Raw genomic sequence first — 18,151 nt, forward strand, 5'->3', positions numbered from 1 at the left:
CTCATGTGCATCTATGCGTTCGACGGCCCTGCCTGCCTGGGTGACTGCTTGCAAGCTTGCCTGCCTGTGTGTCAGCCTCTAATGATGAGGATGATGGAGGGAATCAAAGAGGGGATGGCACTGACGTTGGGGCGAGCTCTCCATAGGACACCAGGTGATTGGGGAGGGAGCTTTGAAGCAACTTGTTGGATGGCTGTCCATTAATGTAAAATATCTTCTTTTCAAAGAGCTTTATTCAAGCTCAGAGTAGCGGAGCCCATAGGGGTCAAGGTGTCTGGCAGAATAATCTCTCTCTCACTTTAGGCGGAAAAGAAGATAAAAGTAAGGATAGTGAATAGTGACCTGGGGCCTCATTTATAAAAATGTTCTATGTTTGAACTTAGTCTTAAGATCGTGTGTTCAGATGTCTAGATCGCGTGCTTACAATCGATTCATGAAAGATGCTGAGGACTAAATAAAGGTGCTTAGACAGGCTCTGAGAATGTCATTTTCTGTTTCAGATCACAAAACAACTTAAACTGACTGCACCTGCCTTGTAGCTTCCCATTTTATAATGTTTAGTGGATAACAAAAACAGAGAGATGCTATTTTGGAAGGCAAGGCAATTATGTGCAAATAAAGTCTGTCAAATCTGCAAACTAACTTTTCACTGTCCTTCCATAACTCAAGGACAAGAAAGCCTTCGGTGTGACAAACAATTCCTGTCACCTTTCACTAACATATCTTATTGTTATGTTCATAAAAGGCAGCACAGTGGCCTTCAGTGTGGAGTTCGCATGTTCTCCCAGTGTTCGAGTGGTTCTCTCCTTCCGTGTACTCTGGCTTCCTTCCACGGTCCAAAGAAATGCACTTAGTGGGTAAATTGGCCATAGTTGTGAATGCCAGTGCAAGTGGTTGTCTATTTCTTTGTGCTAGCCTGCATCAGGCTGGCCACCTCCAGCCCTCCCACGACTCTGACAATGACTTGCCGAAGAACCACAGGCCTGAGTGTCTCTACGTAAACAGCAGAATAATCACTTTTTCAAAATTAACATTTTCTTGGTGCAAAATAACTCACTGTTATAGTGTTCTATGTTTTCCATCTTTAAGGATTCTTAAAGGATTCTTAAGATGAAAATTGATTGTAAGAGTTTTTTATATGAGACCCCAGCCCGTCTCCTTGACCACTTCTGCTGCCGTGGCCTTGGAAAAGAGAAGAAAAGACATCTGTCCTTTTCATGAGTGATTTCTGCTTACATAAGAAGAATTTTATACACGCGGGTCACCAGTATATCAGGTTGAGCCTTGAGAAAGATATTGGGAGCGTTCCCGTCTCTGATCTGAGGACGTTATAAGCACGCTTTTTGATCGTTTCTGGGTATCTATTTATTTAATTTGGTCAGGGATCAATGTGACTCCTGGCACATAAAACAGCCAGCAGTTCTCACAGATCAATTTTCTCTAGTCACCATGAACTACGCAGGGACAGACAGAATTTTATCCACCAAGTAGCAGGTTTATGAATAGTGAGTTATGGTTGCGTAAATCGTCTCCGTCCGTTTCAAGTTACTGCAATCGAGTTGCGGGTCTGTGTTGGCTTATGGGAGCGGCATTGAGAAAGGAGGAGAGAGCAAAATTTGAGTAAGAGTCAAAGATCACAGTGCCCTCATCATATGGTGTGACAATCCCTCTTGTCTCTTTCAGTGAGGCAAAAAGGAGACAAAGATGACACACAGCAGCTCAGCCTGTTCATGAACCCTATTAAATCCAAGGAAATCTTTGATATGTACTCTGATACCGCATTTTATTGATGCTGGGAGGGTGTTTACAATATCACATACAGTTCTGCATTCCAGGAGATCAGAGCTAGGACTGGTTTAGTCCTTGTGACCCTTGAGAGTACCCCCTAAACTCATACAACTGAACCAAGGTTGACTCTTGTCCGCTTGAGTTTTTACAAGCGTTTGTGATATATGGGCTCAATATGTTATGTCTGTCTATATGTTCTCTTTTATGCACACACTTATTTTAGTTGTCAGTCTGCTGATTATCACCCTGTTTAGATGCACTACTATATGCTCTGCGTGATCCAGGGAGTTACATCACATGGCATCGTGCCACATTTGCCAGCATTTTTCGGTGCAATATTTGAATTACTTGAAATTTATTTCACGAGTTATCGGAACATTTTTGTGGTTCACCCAGCAATTGGCATCAGGTTGAGTGTACATTTCTTAACATTTTGTTAGTGGTAGTCTTTGAATCAGGAGAAAAATCCCAGTATGAGAATTCCCAAACACACACACATTTATACACAAGCACTCAAAGGCTCCAGCTTCTGATCTGAGCTGACAACTCCTAAGCCACCGTTTCCTCATGCTACTTAACTCAGACCACATTTCTCCCACTGAGCCTCTCTGCTCTCCCTAGTCTGGCTTCTCTCCCCATTCCATCCATCTTTCTCTCCGTTCCTGTAGCCAGCATCTGGTTTGAATATTGCAGTGCGTGCTACTGTGTTACCGATAGAAGTAGGGAGTGTAGGCTTCTCTTTGATTTTTCATCATCTCTCTTCCTGCTCAGATCCTACAATGCCTACGTTGAGAGAACAAAGCTGAGTGTGCAGCTTCTGTTCTGACAAACTGGATATAGATGCACTACAGAGGAAAAAAGAGTGCAGATCTATGTTATGTTATTTTGGTTTTGTATTTTCATGCACGTTTAATGTTTCATTTTGAGGTCATTCATTTCGTATTTGTGTGCTTTGTCGGCCGCTCATTTTGATCACACAGTTTGTGTTCATAATGCGAGGTTTATTTTCATGCTCATCTCAGTGTCCAAATTCACTTTTGTAGTTTCCTTGATGAAAACTGAACTTTTCCAATGATTTTGCAAATTTTAAGAACTTGCATTTTGTATATGTTGAATCAAAGTAGGTAGTTTTCAGCACCAGAGAGATTTTTGTCCTTTTTAAGCATTTTGTTTTAGTAGATAACTACTATAGCAATGATGAAATCTAACTGTACGTGCTTTCACCATGCAGAGTTTTTAATCTAACAATGTCACACACTTTCATTTTTTATTTTAAAACAACTATATGCTGCATATTCAAATCATGGTTTCTTTCACAGACAGAAGCCAGAGAAACTATTCCGAGGATGCTAGCGGAATTGGACCTGGGCCGTACAGAAAAGTGTGTGAGAGTGAACTCGGTGTCTAGTGGCTTGGCTGAGGCGGACCTGGAGGTAATTTTGAAGGCCAAGGTTCTCCCTCGTGCCATCATGTTGCCCAAAGTGGAGGACACACAGGAAGTGCAATGGGTGAGTGAAAAATCATCATCGTCATGTATAAATAACTGTTGTTTTTCAAAATCAAAACAGGCTCAAAGTCACAAGTTGAGTTTTTTTCTGAGCCTATAAAAAATGTATGAAAAAGTAAATAAATAAAAAAACAACAGCAAAAAAACAGCTGCACTTAAAGTTCCCATTGCATTTCTTTCTTTGAACTCTGACAGTCTTTTAAAAAGCACTGGTGATCTTGCACAAACTCATGAAGTAAGAAGAAACCTCGAGAATCTTCAAAGCAGTCATAACAAGCTTTCCCGTTTCCAAGTAAAAGAGGGAATCGATCCCTGTCAGGGACAGACAGAGTGTTTTTCTTGGCTGCTGCTCAAGAAACAGATGACATTTCTTCGGTTTAACTTCAGAAGCCTGATAACTTTCTGTAAGAGCGCAATGGTGCCTTCTGCCTCTGGTGAACTCACGGAGGACTGCTGTGAACAGTGTCCTGTTGTGTCTAAGAACTGATTTAATCAAATGTAATACCCGATAGCCAAACCAGAATGCTTCAGATTCATTACTTTCTCTTATTCTTATACACCTTTAAATATAGCATGTTGCAAATGTTTACGCATGTGCAAACTTGCAAAAAAAGCCTAACCACGACTGCACTGCCTATCAAAAACTGAAGCCAGATATTAAAAAGGTTGATTCTCTGAAAAAGGTCGCTAAACTGAATTGATAAATCTAATATGAAGCAATAGTGTTAGATGTTTTCCTGGTATTGGCCCTACCTCTGCTTTCTATAGATTAAAGGTAGGGCCAATACCAGGAAAACAAACCAAGATGGCCAAGACCAGGAAAACAGATGTAGAGAAGTCAAGCCCAAAAAGTCAGCAGACATTGACATCATTAATGCAGACCTGTATGATCAGCTCCAGTCACATGCCAGGGTAAGCAAGATTTATTCCCAGTCTACTTACTGTTTGCATCGACATCATTTGCTGGCCTTCATTTTCATAAAAAAGGCACAGTGCTCGAACTACGTCTAAATGATTTTCTTGCTGTCACTTTGCATTGAGTACCCCAAGCAAGCAATGCAAAGTGGGGGATATAGCTTTTAAAGTAACATTTTTTTGGTCTCTACTATATCAAGCTGCATGTATTCAGAACAGTTACAGTTGATTAAACAACTGCGACACGTTGTGAAGGTGTATGTCTAGTCTGCTTCTTTTTTTTTTCTTTTTGCCTCTGTGTTATTACATACATGCACACACGCACACATTTATGCTCATACTTGGTCTGAGGGAAGGAGCAGGAAGTTTTTAACTAGTGGCTTTAATTATAACATGTCTATTTCCTGCTGCCCTTTCTTTCTTGCAAGTATAATTGCTGACAGGTGTTCACTAATTCTCTCCCCTAGCTCCTTTCTCCCTTGGCTGCTTTTATTCACTTAAGAAAGTCTTTTTTTTTTTTTTACTTTAAAAAAAATCCACTTGTGTTGTTATGCTGTGACTCAGCCAACTTAGAAAGCTTTAAGTTGTGGATAACTGTCTGTTTATGTTATGTGGTGGGTTTTTTTTAATATTAATGCAAAAACTTAAGTTAGCCCTTTATATTGTTACTGTACCCCTTAAGAGAAAAAGCCTGTAGGTAGCTTGCTTGTTTTAAGCATTTGATTTATTTGCCAGTATGATTTTTGCATCAGTTGGTGCATATGTACCCTTAGACAAAGTGAACTTGGTGGCACTCGATGAGGACCTGAGTCTTATCTTTATCCCATCCCTCCCAACTTTTTCAGTCTCTAGCGCTTTGTACTTTTTTTGTGCGTCTGTGTGCGCATTCATGTTCCTTGTGTTGTAAACAAGTGTCTGATTTTCTCCACTCTTGTAAGGCAGTGCAGTAAATCCCCTCACTTGTTTATTTTCCTCCCTTTTTATTGATATTAGCTCAGGAACCTCCAGACTGATTTGTCGCTAAAAGATGGACTTGCTTGTTTCTCTTTGTGTGGAAATCTTTTCCTCTGTCTTTCTCCTCTCCTCCGGCCCTTGTGTGACTGACAGGCCTTATTGGGCTGTAACAGGCGTAACTCCCTCCTTTGTTTGAATACAATTCTCACAAAGATTTCGGAGCCGTGTGCATTCTTTGCCCACCACACTATTTGGTGTGCACTGGGACCAAAAGAATCGCACCCTGTCCCGCTCCTCCTCCTCTGCTCCTCCTCCTGTCCCCTCCCCTCATCCCTTTCTCCGCTTCCCCTCTGTGAAATGAACACTTCAGCTGGCCGGAAACATTTAATCTGGCCCCCTTTTGAAGAAAATTAATTGAAACTTGTCCCACTATAGCCTCCTTTCTCTAGCTCTATCTCCCCCTCCTTCTCTTTTCATGATTGGGTGGCGAAATTATCAGAGGCCTTGTTTGCAGCGTGGCTTTGAATGAAGAGAAGAGGTGTTATTTCTTCTTTTAACGTTACTTCTTTTTTCCCTTTTTGGGCGGAATAACATTTTAAACAGGACCTAGTTTTAAGAGCCATTGATAGCTAATGGTTGCTGCACCCATCTGAGTACCAGTGAACAAGGACTGTAGTACCTCTTGTATGCAGTGTAAATCAGACCCTTAAAGTGTATAATAGCTGAGGAGGAGAATACAGCAGAAGGACATAAACATGTAATCAGAAAGCCTCGGAGGCTTTTCAGCCGGCGGTACTGCGTGGAGCTGTCATTTGTTTCCCTTTGGTGGAAACCAAACAGTCCACTCAGCCTTGTTAGGGTTTGCATGGCGCAGCGTTTTGGTGGTAATCTCCGTGTGTAATATCAGATAGGTTTCCCCACAACAGGCCATATCTATCTAGTTTCCTCTGTCACAGAAATAGGTTTATCTACACCCTCTTTTCACACTCCCTCTCGGACCCCCGCACCCCTTCCTGTGTTTGTGAAGGAGGGGGGGGGGGGGGGGGGGATATTATGCTAAGCCCCCAGCGTTAGTTTTTATGTTGCCATAGCAACCTTGCTCCCACAGGGTTGTGACCTCAGATGATTACAGTACAAAGCCTATTGGGTCTTGAAAACCTCTTTGAAGATGAAAAGACTTTGATGGTTTGTATTTATGCAAATCTCTCAGATATGATTTATCCAACTGAGATTGAATGGAGAGATGATTAAAATTGCCCCTATTTTTTGAAATCCTTCAATGGAGGCCCACTCTTTCAGTTTTGAGAACAAGAGTGGTGAGTGTGAGCGTGGGGGTTATTTTGCTCTTCGTTTAGAAAAATAGTAGCACCGTACCTGAGGTTATTTATAACCGTCCTTTCTTTTTTTTCCCCCCAGTGTGTCAAAGAGGAAGAAAACGGCATGGGGGGAGGGTGGGGGGGACATGGAGGTAGACATTTCTACTCTGAGCTTTTGCACTCTCTTCTTTTTTGTCTTTTTTTTTTGTCTGGCTTTGAAAGGAAATATCTGACGGAGGGGGCTTTTGTGTGTTTCCAGATGATAGATTTAGGAATTTGGGCTACCCCACTGGCAGTCCAGGGCTAGCTGTGAACTGGTCTGTTGGAAAAAATTGGAATGCTTTGGTCTTCAAAGAATTAAACTTGGTTTTAAAGGCCTACTTAGGTGAGCTTGCATATTAGCAGGAGTCGTGCAGGATAAAGGCCTCACCAAAATGTCACATCACACTCTGATTGTTGCTCCAGTCTCCCTGTTCCCTGCCACGGAGGAGGGACGCAAAACAGAATAATGTCACAGTAAAACACACTCAAAGACATCCTAAATCTTGTTTCTTCTCCCCTTTTCCGTATTTTGTTTCTTCTTTGGTTTTGCTGTGTGTGAGTGTGTGTGCATGTGCTGGGGCGTGCGTGTGCACATTTACATGTGTGCACACAGTCTCGGGGGAGCACATTCTGTAGTTGTGCAGAGCCTCTGAAAGAAGGTAGAGCAGAAGACTTCAGACGAAGGGGGGAACCCTGGTGATAATGTAAAATATTTCATTTCACTTGCTTTTGTTGCCGCTCTCCTGTGCTTGCTCTCTGCGCTATTTGAACCCTCATAGATGTGCCTCTGAATAAGGACCGAAATGGGAACAGTGCAAGTAATAAAGGTGTCAAGATTTGTATCAAAAGTGAGTTTTTGCACATTAAGATTTTTTTTTCTCTCCACCTTCTCTGTCTTATCCCACAGTGACTTTTGAAAGATGTGTCAAATCATTTACAATTGTTACTGCTGAATATTTTTTTTCCTTCCAGTTTTTAAAATCACACACACAACCACACAATCGCTCTGTGCCTCAGATTTCTCTTTCTGTTGCGTTTTCTCATTCGCTTAACTAATAGTGCGCTGATAAGTCCACTGAGGGTTGCAGCAGAGTAGATGCACAAATTATCCAAGAAATTGTAACTGGGTTTAAGATGATTATACATATGGAAATTCAATATTCCTATGGTAAGTGTTAAGACATGTATCGAATGCTCCAAATAAGCACAAATATCCTGTGTATTATCTTGTACAGGGTAGCGAGAGCAAATGAGTTTATTGCATTCGCTTCACAGAAACAGTGGGTTTTGTTAATGAGTGCACGAGCATGAAATGGTCCCCGTGTGCTTAGTTTGTTGACAGGTTTCAGCACCACTTGAAAGGATGGGCACTGACAGAACCCATTCGCCTCATCACCTTTGTGGAAACCGCTGTGGGCCTGCTCAATTTTAAGGTAAATTACAAACAACATCTCCCCCCTCCACACACAAAAAAAAAAAAGGAAAAAAAAACTGCATGCGTAAGACATTTTTCTGTTTGTCCATTGTTCACTTTAGATTAAAGACTGCATCAGTGAGCAGAGAACTCCACATGTCTAAAATAAAAGGGATTCAAAGCTTTCAGACTGTCCCCCTCAAAACGAGCCTTTTGAGGCTTTTTTTTTCTACCTCTCCGTCGCGTGTCCCTCTCTCTGACTGTCCTCTTCAGACATGCTGACATTTTTTAATTAGAACCATTTTAATATCGTCACAGTGCAAAAGTTCTTAATGATATTTCAGATAGCATCAAAGTGATTTTTTTTTTTTTTGGTAATAGTACATCACGACCTTCAGCTACACGAGAAAAGAGGGCACGGTTTGGGGCATTTGGGGAGAAACCAGCTGTCATTGCTTCTTCTGATTTGTCTTTTAGTTCTTCAGCCTAATTCTGGGGCTGTGGTTGGAAGTATATGTGTTTTGGTGGCAGGGGGTGGCTCTGTGTGCTGTCTTGAGAACACCCTGTAATTTTTTTTTATTTTTTTTTTGCCCAGACTGAACCCAGGGTTACAAGCATGAAAAAAAGACTCGCTGTGGCACAGCTAGTGGTGAAATTAATTTGGAGGCCAACAAAAGCAGGAAACATGTTCATATTGTTTCACAGCCTTCGCCACAGACAATCGCATTCAAAAGGGTTTCTTTCTTTTTTAAAGTTTTACTTTCCCCCGTAATAATTGGAGCCATTAGTCTTTGCTTTTGTTGTTGTTGTTTGATTTTTTTTTTCAAATCTTTTTTGAAGAGCAATGAAATATAATTTGAAAAACTTTTTGTTTTCCTTTAGTAAAATAAAGCAGCTCCACGATGTGTTAGTGATTCGTGTTTTCTTAACACAAACTACTGTTCTGTTATATGCAAAAATGTAAACATTTAATCATTTAAATAAAAAAAAACAGGAAACATTTAAGATTACCTTACAGGTTTTAAAAACTTTACTGCTTCAGTCTTAACAAATTAAACCTTGTGTAAAATAGCAGGGAGGCTTGATATGCAACTTTTACTTAAGAGCCGCGAGCCAGGTGTCTGTTTACATACCTGCAGGTGGCACCTTTAGTGGGCTGGTATAATAATATGAGTCATTGAGGAAAGAAAGCTTGGAGTGTAATTGGGAGAGATAAATGATGTGTGTTATTATATTACCTTTATGTTAAAGATTTCAGAAAGAGTAATTAGGATAGTTTTGTGGTGACGAGTGTAAAATTAGGAGCATTTGTTACAGTTTAGCCTGTTTTCGTCTGTTTTACTTTAACCCATCTCAATCGGGCTGGTGTTTGTTCTTTCCAGGCGGTGTGTGAGGAAATTCGCTCGCTTGGTCCTAAGGTTGGTCTGCACCATGATGGCGTGGTGTTTGGCTCTGATGACTTCTGTGCAAGCATAGGTAGCTATTTCACATTCTGACACTGCTGACCCCAAATTCTCTTATTCTCCTCCTGGATTCATGGCAGAGAAGTTCAAATTGTGTAAAATGCACAAGCTTAGTTGCTAGTCTTTAAATATAATGCATGTCACATGTTCTCAATTTTGAACACACAATTGCAGAACTGCAGGAAAAGGGAAGACATTTTTTTCCAGTCGAAATAAGGGATGATTTACAGACGTGGGATACCTAAGTGATAAATGTAAATGTGCTGGAACTCAAAGATCTAATTCACTGAATCAGGTCACATGAGTAAAAAAGGACATTGTGTCTAAATGATTATTCTTTGGTTTTTGTTTCTTATCATTAAACCCAATGAGTAGGTTTGTTTTAAAGGACAGAGTTAATGGGTAATGAAGCACAGAGACCAGTGGTTAATAATCCCAATCGACTGTTTGGCAGCAAGAATCGGAAATGACAGAATAAACCTTGATTTATTTATTTTTTATTACATAAAAGGATGTGTCAGTGTACTTTATGTAATACCTGCTGCTCATCGCCCATCACAGTTTCATCTAACCTACACCTACTTACAGATCAACAGCGTCTCTTTGAGATCTTGTCTGGCAAACTGTGCATGTGTCCTTGGACTTTTTTCATAAGGTGCCACACGGACCAAGGATGCCAGAGAGCTCCTTTATGCAAGGCAGAGGGTGGTTGTGACTGCCAAAGCCTTTGGGCTACAGGCTATTGACCTGGTCTACATCGACTACAAAGATGTGGAGGGGCTGAGGCAGCAGGCCAGAGAAGGCGCTCTCATGGGCTTCACAGGTAAAGTTTCTTGTTTCTTTATCTGAAATCTGCCCTTGTTCCTTCAAGTCATGACTTGAGACATCACGTCTGTCACTGTGATTTACCTCTGATTTCTGCATTTGCTTCACATTGTTCTCATCTGTTGCTCTTACTTTACCTTCCTGAATATAGCATGCCAACGGGCATCCCTAACTTCCTGTTGCAAGCGGCATACAGGCAGTTCAGCTTTCACTCCCTCTGCCCTCTGTTACATGTGGGGGTTTTTTTTGTTTTGTTTTTTTCTCCAAATGAGAATGGGGAATGAACCAGCTGATAAATGCTTTAAAATGTTACATGAAACACTCTGGGAGGTGACAGAGCATCCTTTGGCTTTTCATTTGTTATTTATATACTTGTATTGCACACTGCAATGAAGATCTCACATTTCTTTTGTGCCTGTATGAATGGGTGTGTGTGCACTTGAGTATGTATAATTAAAAGGAGTTATTAGTGTGTGATAGTGTGTCTATAGCCAGGTCATGCTTTTTGTGTGTGCGTGTGTCTGTGTGTGTATGTGTGTGTAGCCCTGCAGACTGCCTGCAACAGACCACAGAAGGCAGGACAACCTGTTCCCACAGTGTGTTTTTGCAGGCACTGTTCTTGCAATCCTGCAAATAATTCTTTGATATTTTTGTACCATTTTTTAGATTTTAAAATCCAAAATATATGTAGCTTTTCCCCCCGTGTGGTGTAGATCCACATAAACTAAGGCAACACATGACTGAATTTCATGGATTTGTAATGGCTAGGATTTTTTATTTTTTATTTTTTACCCCAGTTTCAGATCATTTTAGCAGAACAGCATCGGACATTAGTCGCCAATCACACTGGGAAAAGATGGAGAAAAAATAAGCACTGGCACAAAAAGTGTAAATCCCTTTGTACACTCTTCTGAACATCTACTCGACACACACGTTACCTTGCACTTAAAATCAACAAATCAGTCTGGAGTTGAGCTTCTTTTGTTGCTTTTGATTTTTTGGTTTTGGTTGTCTCATACAGAAACCCTTCCAGGTGACCTCATTTGCCACCTCTATTCTCCGGTGCAGCATGTTTGTGTGCATTCTTTTGATTGTGTTTATCTCAGAATTACTCTATATTGCACTATAGCCAAGTGCCTTTTATTTTTATTTTTATTTTACATTTTTCTTGTTTGTTTGTTTTAATTATGCTGCTATTTTACTCAGAATGTATATTATGTTTAGTACAGGGGTTCCTCACATTAATGCCATTATTAGACGTGTAATATACTGTTTTTGTTTAGTTGTTGGACTCGGCGTGATTCCAAGCAAAAAGAGAATCAAAAGAAATCTGAAGTGTGGTTTACATGAAGCAAACGTTTTAAAAACGAATTAACAGAAACGGTCATTTGAAGAAATAAATGCTTTTGATTTGATATGGAGCAGAACTGTTTAAAGCAGTGGATTAGTGGCTTTCAAGCCATGGGCACTCTGTATAATCTTAGTTAGTAGCTATTACTGGCCCGAGTGTGCTTAAGCAATAATGCGGTGCAGCCAAAAGCTTCTACCTGTGCAGTAATTGACCTTGGCACTAACTAAGCCGCATACAGCACCCATTAGTGCTGAGCACGGAACACACTGTTCAAACCTAAACACTCGCTGCTGTTTACTGGTTAGCAGAAATTAAGCCAAACTCCTATGCAAATATATGTTGGGGAGGAATATCATCCGTTGAGTTCTTTATCAGTTCACTCTTTACTTTGTTAGCACTTTTTTTTAATGCGCTATAAATCAGGTTCCTGTTAAGGCTCAGTGATCCCTGTGAAAATGTTTGCTGCTCAGAAACAGCACTGTTCCACAAATTCTCTGCTCTTAGGGACCACATTTCACTTCCATCCCTGGGACCCTGCCCATCATTCGCTTGAGAGCACTTTGCTAAATAGCAATCCTCCAATGAGATGCCAGCACCACATGGCAGGCCGGGATTGGCTGGAGGGCATGATTGATGTATTTTAGGAGAACCAATGGGTTGTAACTGAGGGCACCTGAGTCACCCTTGTCTGCTTCTTCGCTCTGTCATTCTCCCCTTGTCCTAAACAACCACACACACCCTCACACAGACGCAAATAGACACCCTCTTTCCATATTATAAACCTGGTGGTTTTCTGTGTGGAAACATGCCCCCGTCTTCTGCCCAGAAGTAAAACAGGTGGCAGAGAAGGGTACACACACACACACACACACACACACTCGTCCTCTCTCACTTCTGATTAAACATACAGGCACAATGTTCCACTGAAAAATTATCACATAATATTTGCTTTCTACCTTTTTTTTTTATGTTGAAATGAATCAGACTAACTGTTGCAGTGGCATATGCGCAAACACATGCACACATGCACAAGCCTGCAGACATACAAGTACACATTCATACACAACTCCAGAGTGGCCTGGGGAGTCCTCGGGCTGTTTGTTCAACAGAAAATGTGCTGTCACAATCTCTGCTTCACACACTGAACCCCCATCAGCAGTCACTGGCAGTTCGCAAATACACACACACACAAACACACAGAATGGGTTTTTGAACATATTTTGTCATATGCACACTTTCCTAAAAGGTGTCTATTTATTACAAATGGCGGTTTATGAATTATGTGGGCTCATAAATAATTGTTCGAGCCTTTAACGATGGCGTGTTGATTGTGCGAGCGCTGCGGGTTTGTCTAGGGTTAACCAGGGTGAGTGGAGCAGGATGAAGAGAGGGTTTCTCTCTCTCGCCTCGTCTCCCCTCCTTGCCTTTCCCCCTCTCTCCTGGGCCGAATTCCCCCCCCCCCCCCCCCTTTTTTTTTTCTTCTTTTTTTTTAGCCCGTGCAGCACGCCCGCCCGCTCAGCCACCTTGAAGGATTTGTTGTTGGCGACAGTGCTAAGCCCTAAAGTGTCGAGTTCCTGCTGGCTGCCTCAGAGCCGCCGTTCTCACCCAGACGTTTCATAACCTTAACTTATCACTACAAGTTTGATCTGCAAATGTACATGGGATTATGTCTGTGCCGTTCACCCACATTTAAGTGAGAGGAAGTGGGAGCGGGAAGGTGGGGGGATTGTGGCAGATGGAGCCGGAAAATCCATGTTGGGATTCTGTTTAAGATCAGTGTCATTGTGAAGGCAGGGTTGCTGATCATATGGCATCCTAAAATTAAATATAGAAAAATGATACGTGTCAATTCAGACATTGGATTATTAACTGTTTCACTGTGGTTATAAAATTAACACTTCATATACACTGCACTGTCTTATTTAGCCTTGTTTTTCCTTGTCAATTTCCAGTGATTTACTTACCTGTGTATGCCCACAAACTGTTCTTTCACAAACTGTTCCTTCATCAGTAAGTGTGTTTTTTTTAGATGACTTCTGTCACATAATGAAGTCTTACTAAGCATTTAGTGACATTTCTGCTTAACAGCAGGGCTGCAAGCAGAGCGGAGACACGTTTTATCTGTCATAATGCATAGCATCGTCTGGCCCCGTTCAGCTTCCTGACTATCGTCATTCTGAAACTTATACAATCCTCTCTTGCTTCTCCTCTCTCATTGCCTCTCGGCCTCAGTCCTTCCTAATTCTCAGCCTGCTTTTCTTTTTCTATCATCTTTGTGCAGCAGTTCACATGAAAATAAGCAGTTTATCTGGTTTTAGTCGTGCACGAATTGTATTACTTCTATATCAACAAGTAAAAGCATTGTTTTTAGAAAACATTCTTCTTCTTCTTCTTTTTTTTGGTTTCGTTTGAAGGCACTGAAACCCCGCTGTTATAATTAGCACAGTTAATTTTCTTTTTGTGTGTGTGTTTCTCCGTAGGTAAGCAGGTTATCCACCCAGGGCAGGTCCAAGCTGTGCAAGAAGAGTTCTCCCCCAGCAAGGAGAGGGTCCAGTGGGCCAAAGAGCTCATTGCTGCTTTTGACCAACATCAGAAGGAGGGAAAGGTAATGTTAACATCCTTTGAGAAAAGTAAAACTGCATTTTTTTTCAGACTTTGAAAAGTCAGTGGAGTTTCTCTGTGATGGCACTGTTTTGGTCTAAAATGTCTTAACATTTTTTCTCGTAGCTGATAAAATGTAAGTGTGAAGGTGATCTTATTAATTTGTTATAATTCATCAGCTCCATAGATGGGTGTGTCATTTGCCTTAAATGTCAATTTTTTTTTTAACCCAAAATGTGACTCTGTATATTCTTTTTGGTTATCAGTTTGTTAGTATTGGCTCTTAATCGATTTTTTTAGCAATTGTATTCAAGCTGCAGCGACAATTGAATTCCATTTTTATTCTTTTATACAGTAATATTTTTTTGTGAATCATTCAGAAGATGCACTGACTGAAAACCTTTTTTATAAATGATGTAAGAGTATTTCAAGTGATCCCTCCCCCTTAAATGGTCGTGTCCAGGACAGTAAAATATCTGTGTCGACTGTCTGTTGACAGGTCCGAGGTCTTTCTCTGCTCTATCACTCAGACCGATCTTTTGTGATACACAATTTTTGTGATACACACCTCTGTAGTTCCAAAGAATACGTACTGTACACCCCTGGGTGACTCTCAGAGACAACATAGGAGGGTGGAGGGGTGGGGGGAGCTGGGCCAATTAAGTGTACAATATTATTGTTCCTAATTTAGTGCATGGTTGGATCCTGTGTGCTGAGCTCTGTGGTCTATCTGCTGAGGTAATACACAATCTGCCTACACCTCTCTCACTGCCAGGGCTGCTCCTACTAAGCATCGCCCGAGGGATTCATATCTTACCCATCCCTCTGCTGTGTATGCATGTGTACGTGTCTTTCTGTGTGTGAGAGGGGAGTGCGTACGTAATGGTTTGAATGGTGAGCAGGATTTGTCCCTTTGTCTTACAATGTGACAGGTGCTTGCCTTTCATAATCTTTACCTCCAGCCACTGACAACAATTTTGACTAAAGGGTTTTTTTTCTGCAGATTTTTTGTTTTGACTAATATGTCTGCTGCTAACTGTCAGTTTAAATAACACTTGAGGGTTATATTGTACGGCAGACATTCCGAGCATTCGTCATGCAAATCAGGATCAAATGCGTTTTATTGGGCACGTCTGATCTTATGTTTCTCTCTGTGTTCTCCCTTGTGTTGCAAACCTGTTCAGGGTGCGTTCACCTTCCTCGGCAGCATGATAGACATGCCCTCGCTGAAGCAGGCTCAGAACATAATAACACTCTCTGCCGCGGTGCCAAGGAAATAACACAACTGGTGAGAAGAAATGGCAGGAACCACACGACTAATCTGGGACGTGGAGGTCAAAGGAAACTGGAAAGGCTGCTGATCTCGTGGCTAAAGTGACATTTCAAAAACTTTTCAGCCATCGTCTCATTGCTTCACAAAAATGCAGTGTGGAAACTGTGGATTTCATTTGTGATTTTTGGTTTTATTAAGGTTGATTTATGTAGCTTTTTTCCCTTTTAAAAAAAAAAAAAAAACTGTTGTTAATTTTGCTGCTGAGGTCCAATTCACATTGTTTTCAGCAATACCAACTCTGCAACTATCATGTGTCGACAGTATTTGCCTCTTAAAACTCACTTACAAGGACTATTGCCCTTGCAGCTTTCTTGGCATGCTCTGCAGTGTGTGTGTGTGTGTCTGTGTGTGTGTGTCTGTGTGTGTGACCATGCCTCCTCTTTCTCCTAGGTCATGATAAATGCTCTCCCATCTCCACGGTCCAGGCAGCTGGGCAAAAGGGTAAACAAACACAACAAACCACTGTTGTGGATCTATTCATTGGGCCCCAGACTTCAAGTCAGGCCTCAGCCCCCTGCGCAGGGTCTGACTCACAAACATCAAAGTCCTGCTTGCTTTTTAAAAAAAGAAAAGAAAAGAAAAACCCAGATGGAAGCAAATAAACTCACAATTTAGCTTTTTTTTGGGTATCATTCTCCTTAGTAATGGCATGCAGCTCTCTCTGTGACAGCTGTGAGCCTGTGGTTGATTGTGTGTTGATGGAGAAGGCGTGTGGCGTCAGGCTCACCATTAACTTCGACGAAAAAAGTACACAAGCTGGTAGCAGTAGTCTTTATATGAATCATTTATCTTGAGATTAAGGTGGTCCGATATTAAATTGGCATCTAAGGAACTTTAATCTTATAAACAGCGAAACATAAAGATGAACTCGTTAGCGAGCGAGGCAGAGAAGTTTGTCTCATCACAAACAGAAGCATAAAGGGGCTTTGTGAAGTGCTTGTCCGTGTCTGACTTGCACAGACAGTGAAGTGGGTGTGATGTTAGAATGAGACAGATTAGTGGCCATGTTGCTCCAGCAGACCAGGACTGGGGCTTTGTCTCTCTCTGACTGTGGATAGGAGGATAATTGGGGGGGTGTTGAATGGTTAATAGTGCCATTGGTGACCATGGTAATGAAAGGCGCCATACCTCCTCTACCCCACCTCATCCACTTTCTGTCTCTCCCTCTCTCTCTCCATCACTCTTTCTCTATCTCTATCTCTTACTGTATGATCTATTGTGTCTGGGGCAGGGTTGGTGTCTGTGCCAGGCCAGGCCCAGACAAAAAGATCGAAGCCACTCCTGGGTCCAGCCAAAGACCCTAACAGTAAGCTGTCTCTTTGGCATTTGGCCACATAATTTTTTTCCCCACCCCTTCAGCTTGTGTGTGTGTGTGTGTGTGTGTGTGTGTGTGTGTGTGTGTGTGTGTTTGTTGTCAGCCAAATTATACCCTGAATTTGGTGGAAAACACTGCTGCTGTTTGACTTCCACTAAATAAACCACCTCCTCAAAATATTACTTAGGTAGAGTTATTTTGCGAGGCTTTGTAGGTCATTCCATTCAGAACAGATCTCGGGCATCTTTATGCTCATCCTTGTGACAAAAACTGTAGTAATTAAAAGAGATGAGTTCTTTTACCTCTGGGTTGCATTATGAGCTTTGATTATGGTGTAACTTTGTTTCAAAATCACTCAGTGGAGACTTTCATCAAACTTTGAAGTACTTTACTTTAACTTTTTAAACTTTTAGGTGTTTTGTTATTGATGCATTTTTGATCTGAGTGAGAATTTTTTAAAAAGTTGCAGAAATAAAGATAAAGCAAATGAATAAAATGATTGACTGTCTAGACAGCGTCAGTCCCCACTTTATATAATGCTGAGTCTTAAATATTCCCTCCATCTGTATACTTTATCTTATGTATTCAGCAAACACACCTTGCTTTTAATGTGAAAGTATGCAGATGGATGAAATATTTAGTATACTTTAAATACATACATTGATTATTTTGATTAGTCAAGTTTTAGTTAGTTTTTTTGTAGCATTGCCGCCATTAATAAAATAACTGTTTAGAGCGCAGTAGAATGAGAGTCCAGCAATGACAGCGCGACCAGTCTGATGAGACAAGCTGGCTTTTCCAAGTTGCTCTGTGCCAACAGGTGTCCCCACAGACAGGAAGGCAGATTTCAGAGCAGAGGAAGCAGCACATGGCATCATGCAGCGACAAAGCAAAAAGGGCAGCTCGTCTGTGGCTGATCAGGAAATGATTTGGTCACTTTATGTTTTGAAAAAAAAAAAAAAAGAGCACAACACCCTCTGAAGGTTAATGAGCCACATATAATATCATGTTTACCTTCCGCCCAATGATCTTGTTATTATTGGGTATTTCTTAATCCCCCCCCCCCCCTTTCCTGGTATCTTTGCACTTACTTAGACGACTTTCCAATTCCGTAACATTTGGAAATGGGGGGCAGGCAAAGTGAACGATGTAGGTGACATCTCTGTAGATTAGAGGAATGCATCCCTGTCTGCCTGTGTAATTCTACATGACATTTCTATTATGTGTGGAACTGATAAAATCTTCCCAGCTCGCTCGACTGTTGTATTTAAATACATCTCTCCGGTATTCCCAGAGAGATTAAATTACAATTAACACGATTATAACC

The 18,151-nt window shown here is 41.2% G+C and overlaps 1 protein-coding gene across 1 annotated transcript in view; it reads left to right on the forward strand.

Moving 5' to 3' along the window:
• Positions 1-17,332, forward strand: part of clybl (citrate lyase beta like) — a 67,219-nt gene extending 49,887 nt beyond the window's left edge. The window contains exons 3-8 of the mRNA XM_082508918.1: positions 3,108-3,296; positions 7,854-7,955; positions 9,319-9,412; positions 10,055-10,222; positions 14,056-14,180; positions 15,361-17,332. Coding sequence (XP_082365044.1) covers positions 3,108-3,296; positions 7,854-7,955; positions 9,319-9,412; positions 10,055-10,222; positions 14,056-14,180; positions 15,361-15,456 — 774 coding nt within the window. The 3' untranslated portion in view covers positions 15,457-17,332. The remainder of the gene's footprint in view (positions 1-3,107; positions 3,297-7,853; positions 7,956-9,318; positions 9,413-10,054; positions 10,223-14,055; positions 14,181-15,360) is intronic.
• The last annotated feature ends 819 nt before the right edge of the window (positions 17,333-18,151 follow it).

This window comes from Aulonocara stuartgranti, assembly GCF_965226115.1.
Source record: "Aulonocara stuartgranti genome assembly, chromosome: 16".
Lineage (NCBI taxonomy): Eukaryota > Metazoa > Chordata > Actinopteri > Cichliformes > Cichlidae > Aulonocara > Aulonocara stuartgranti.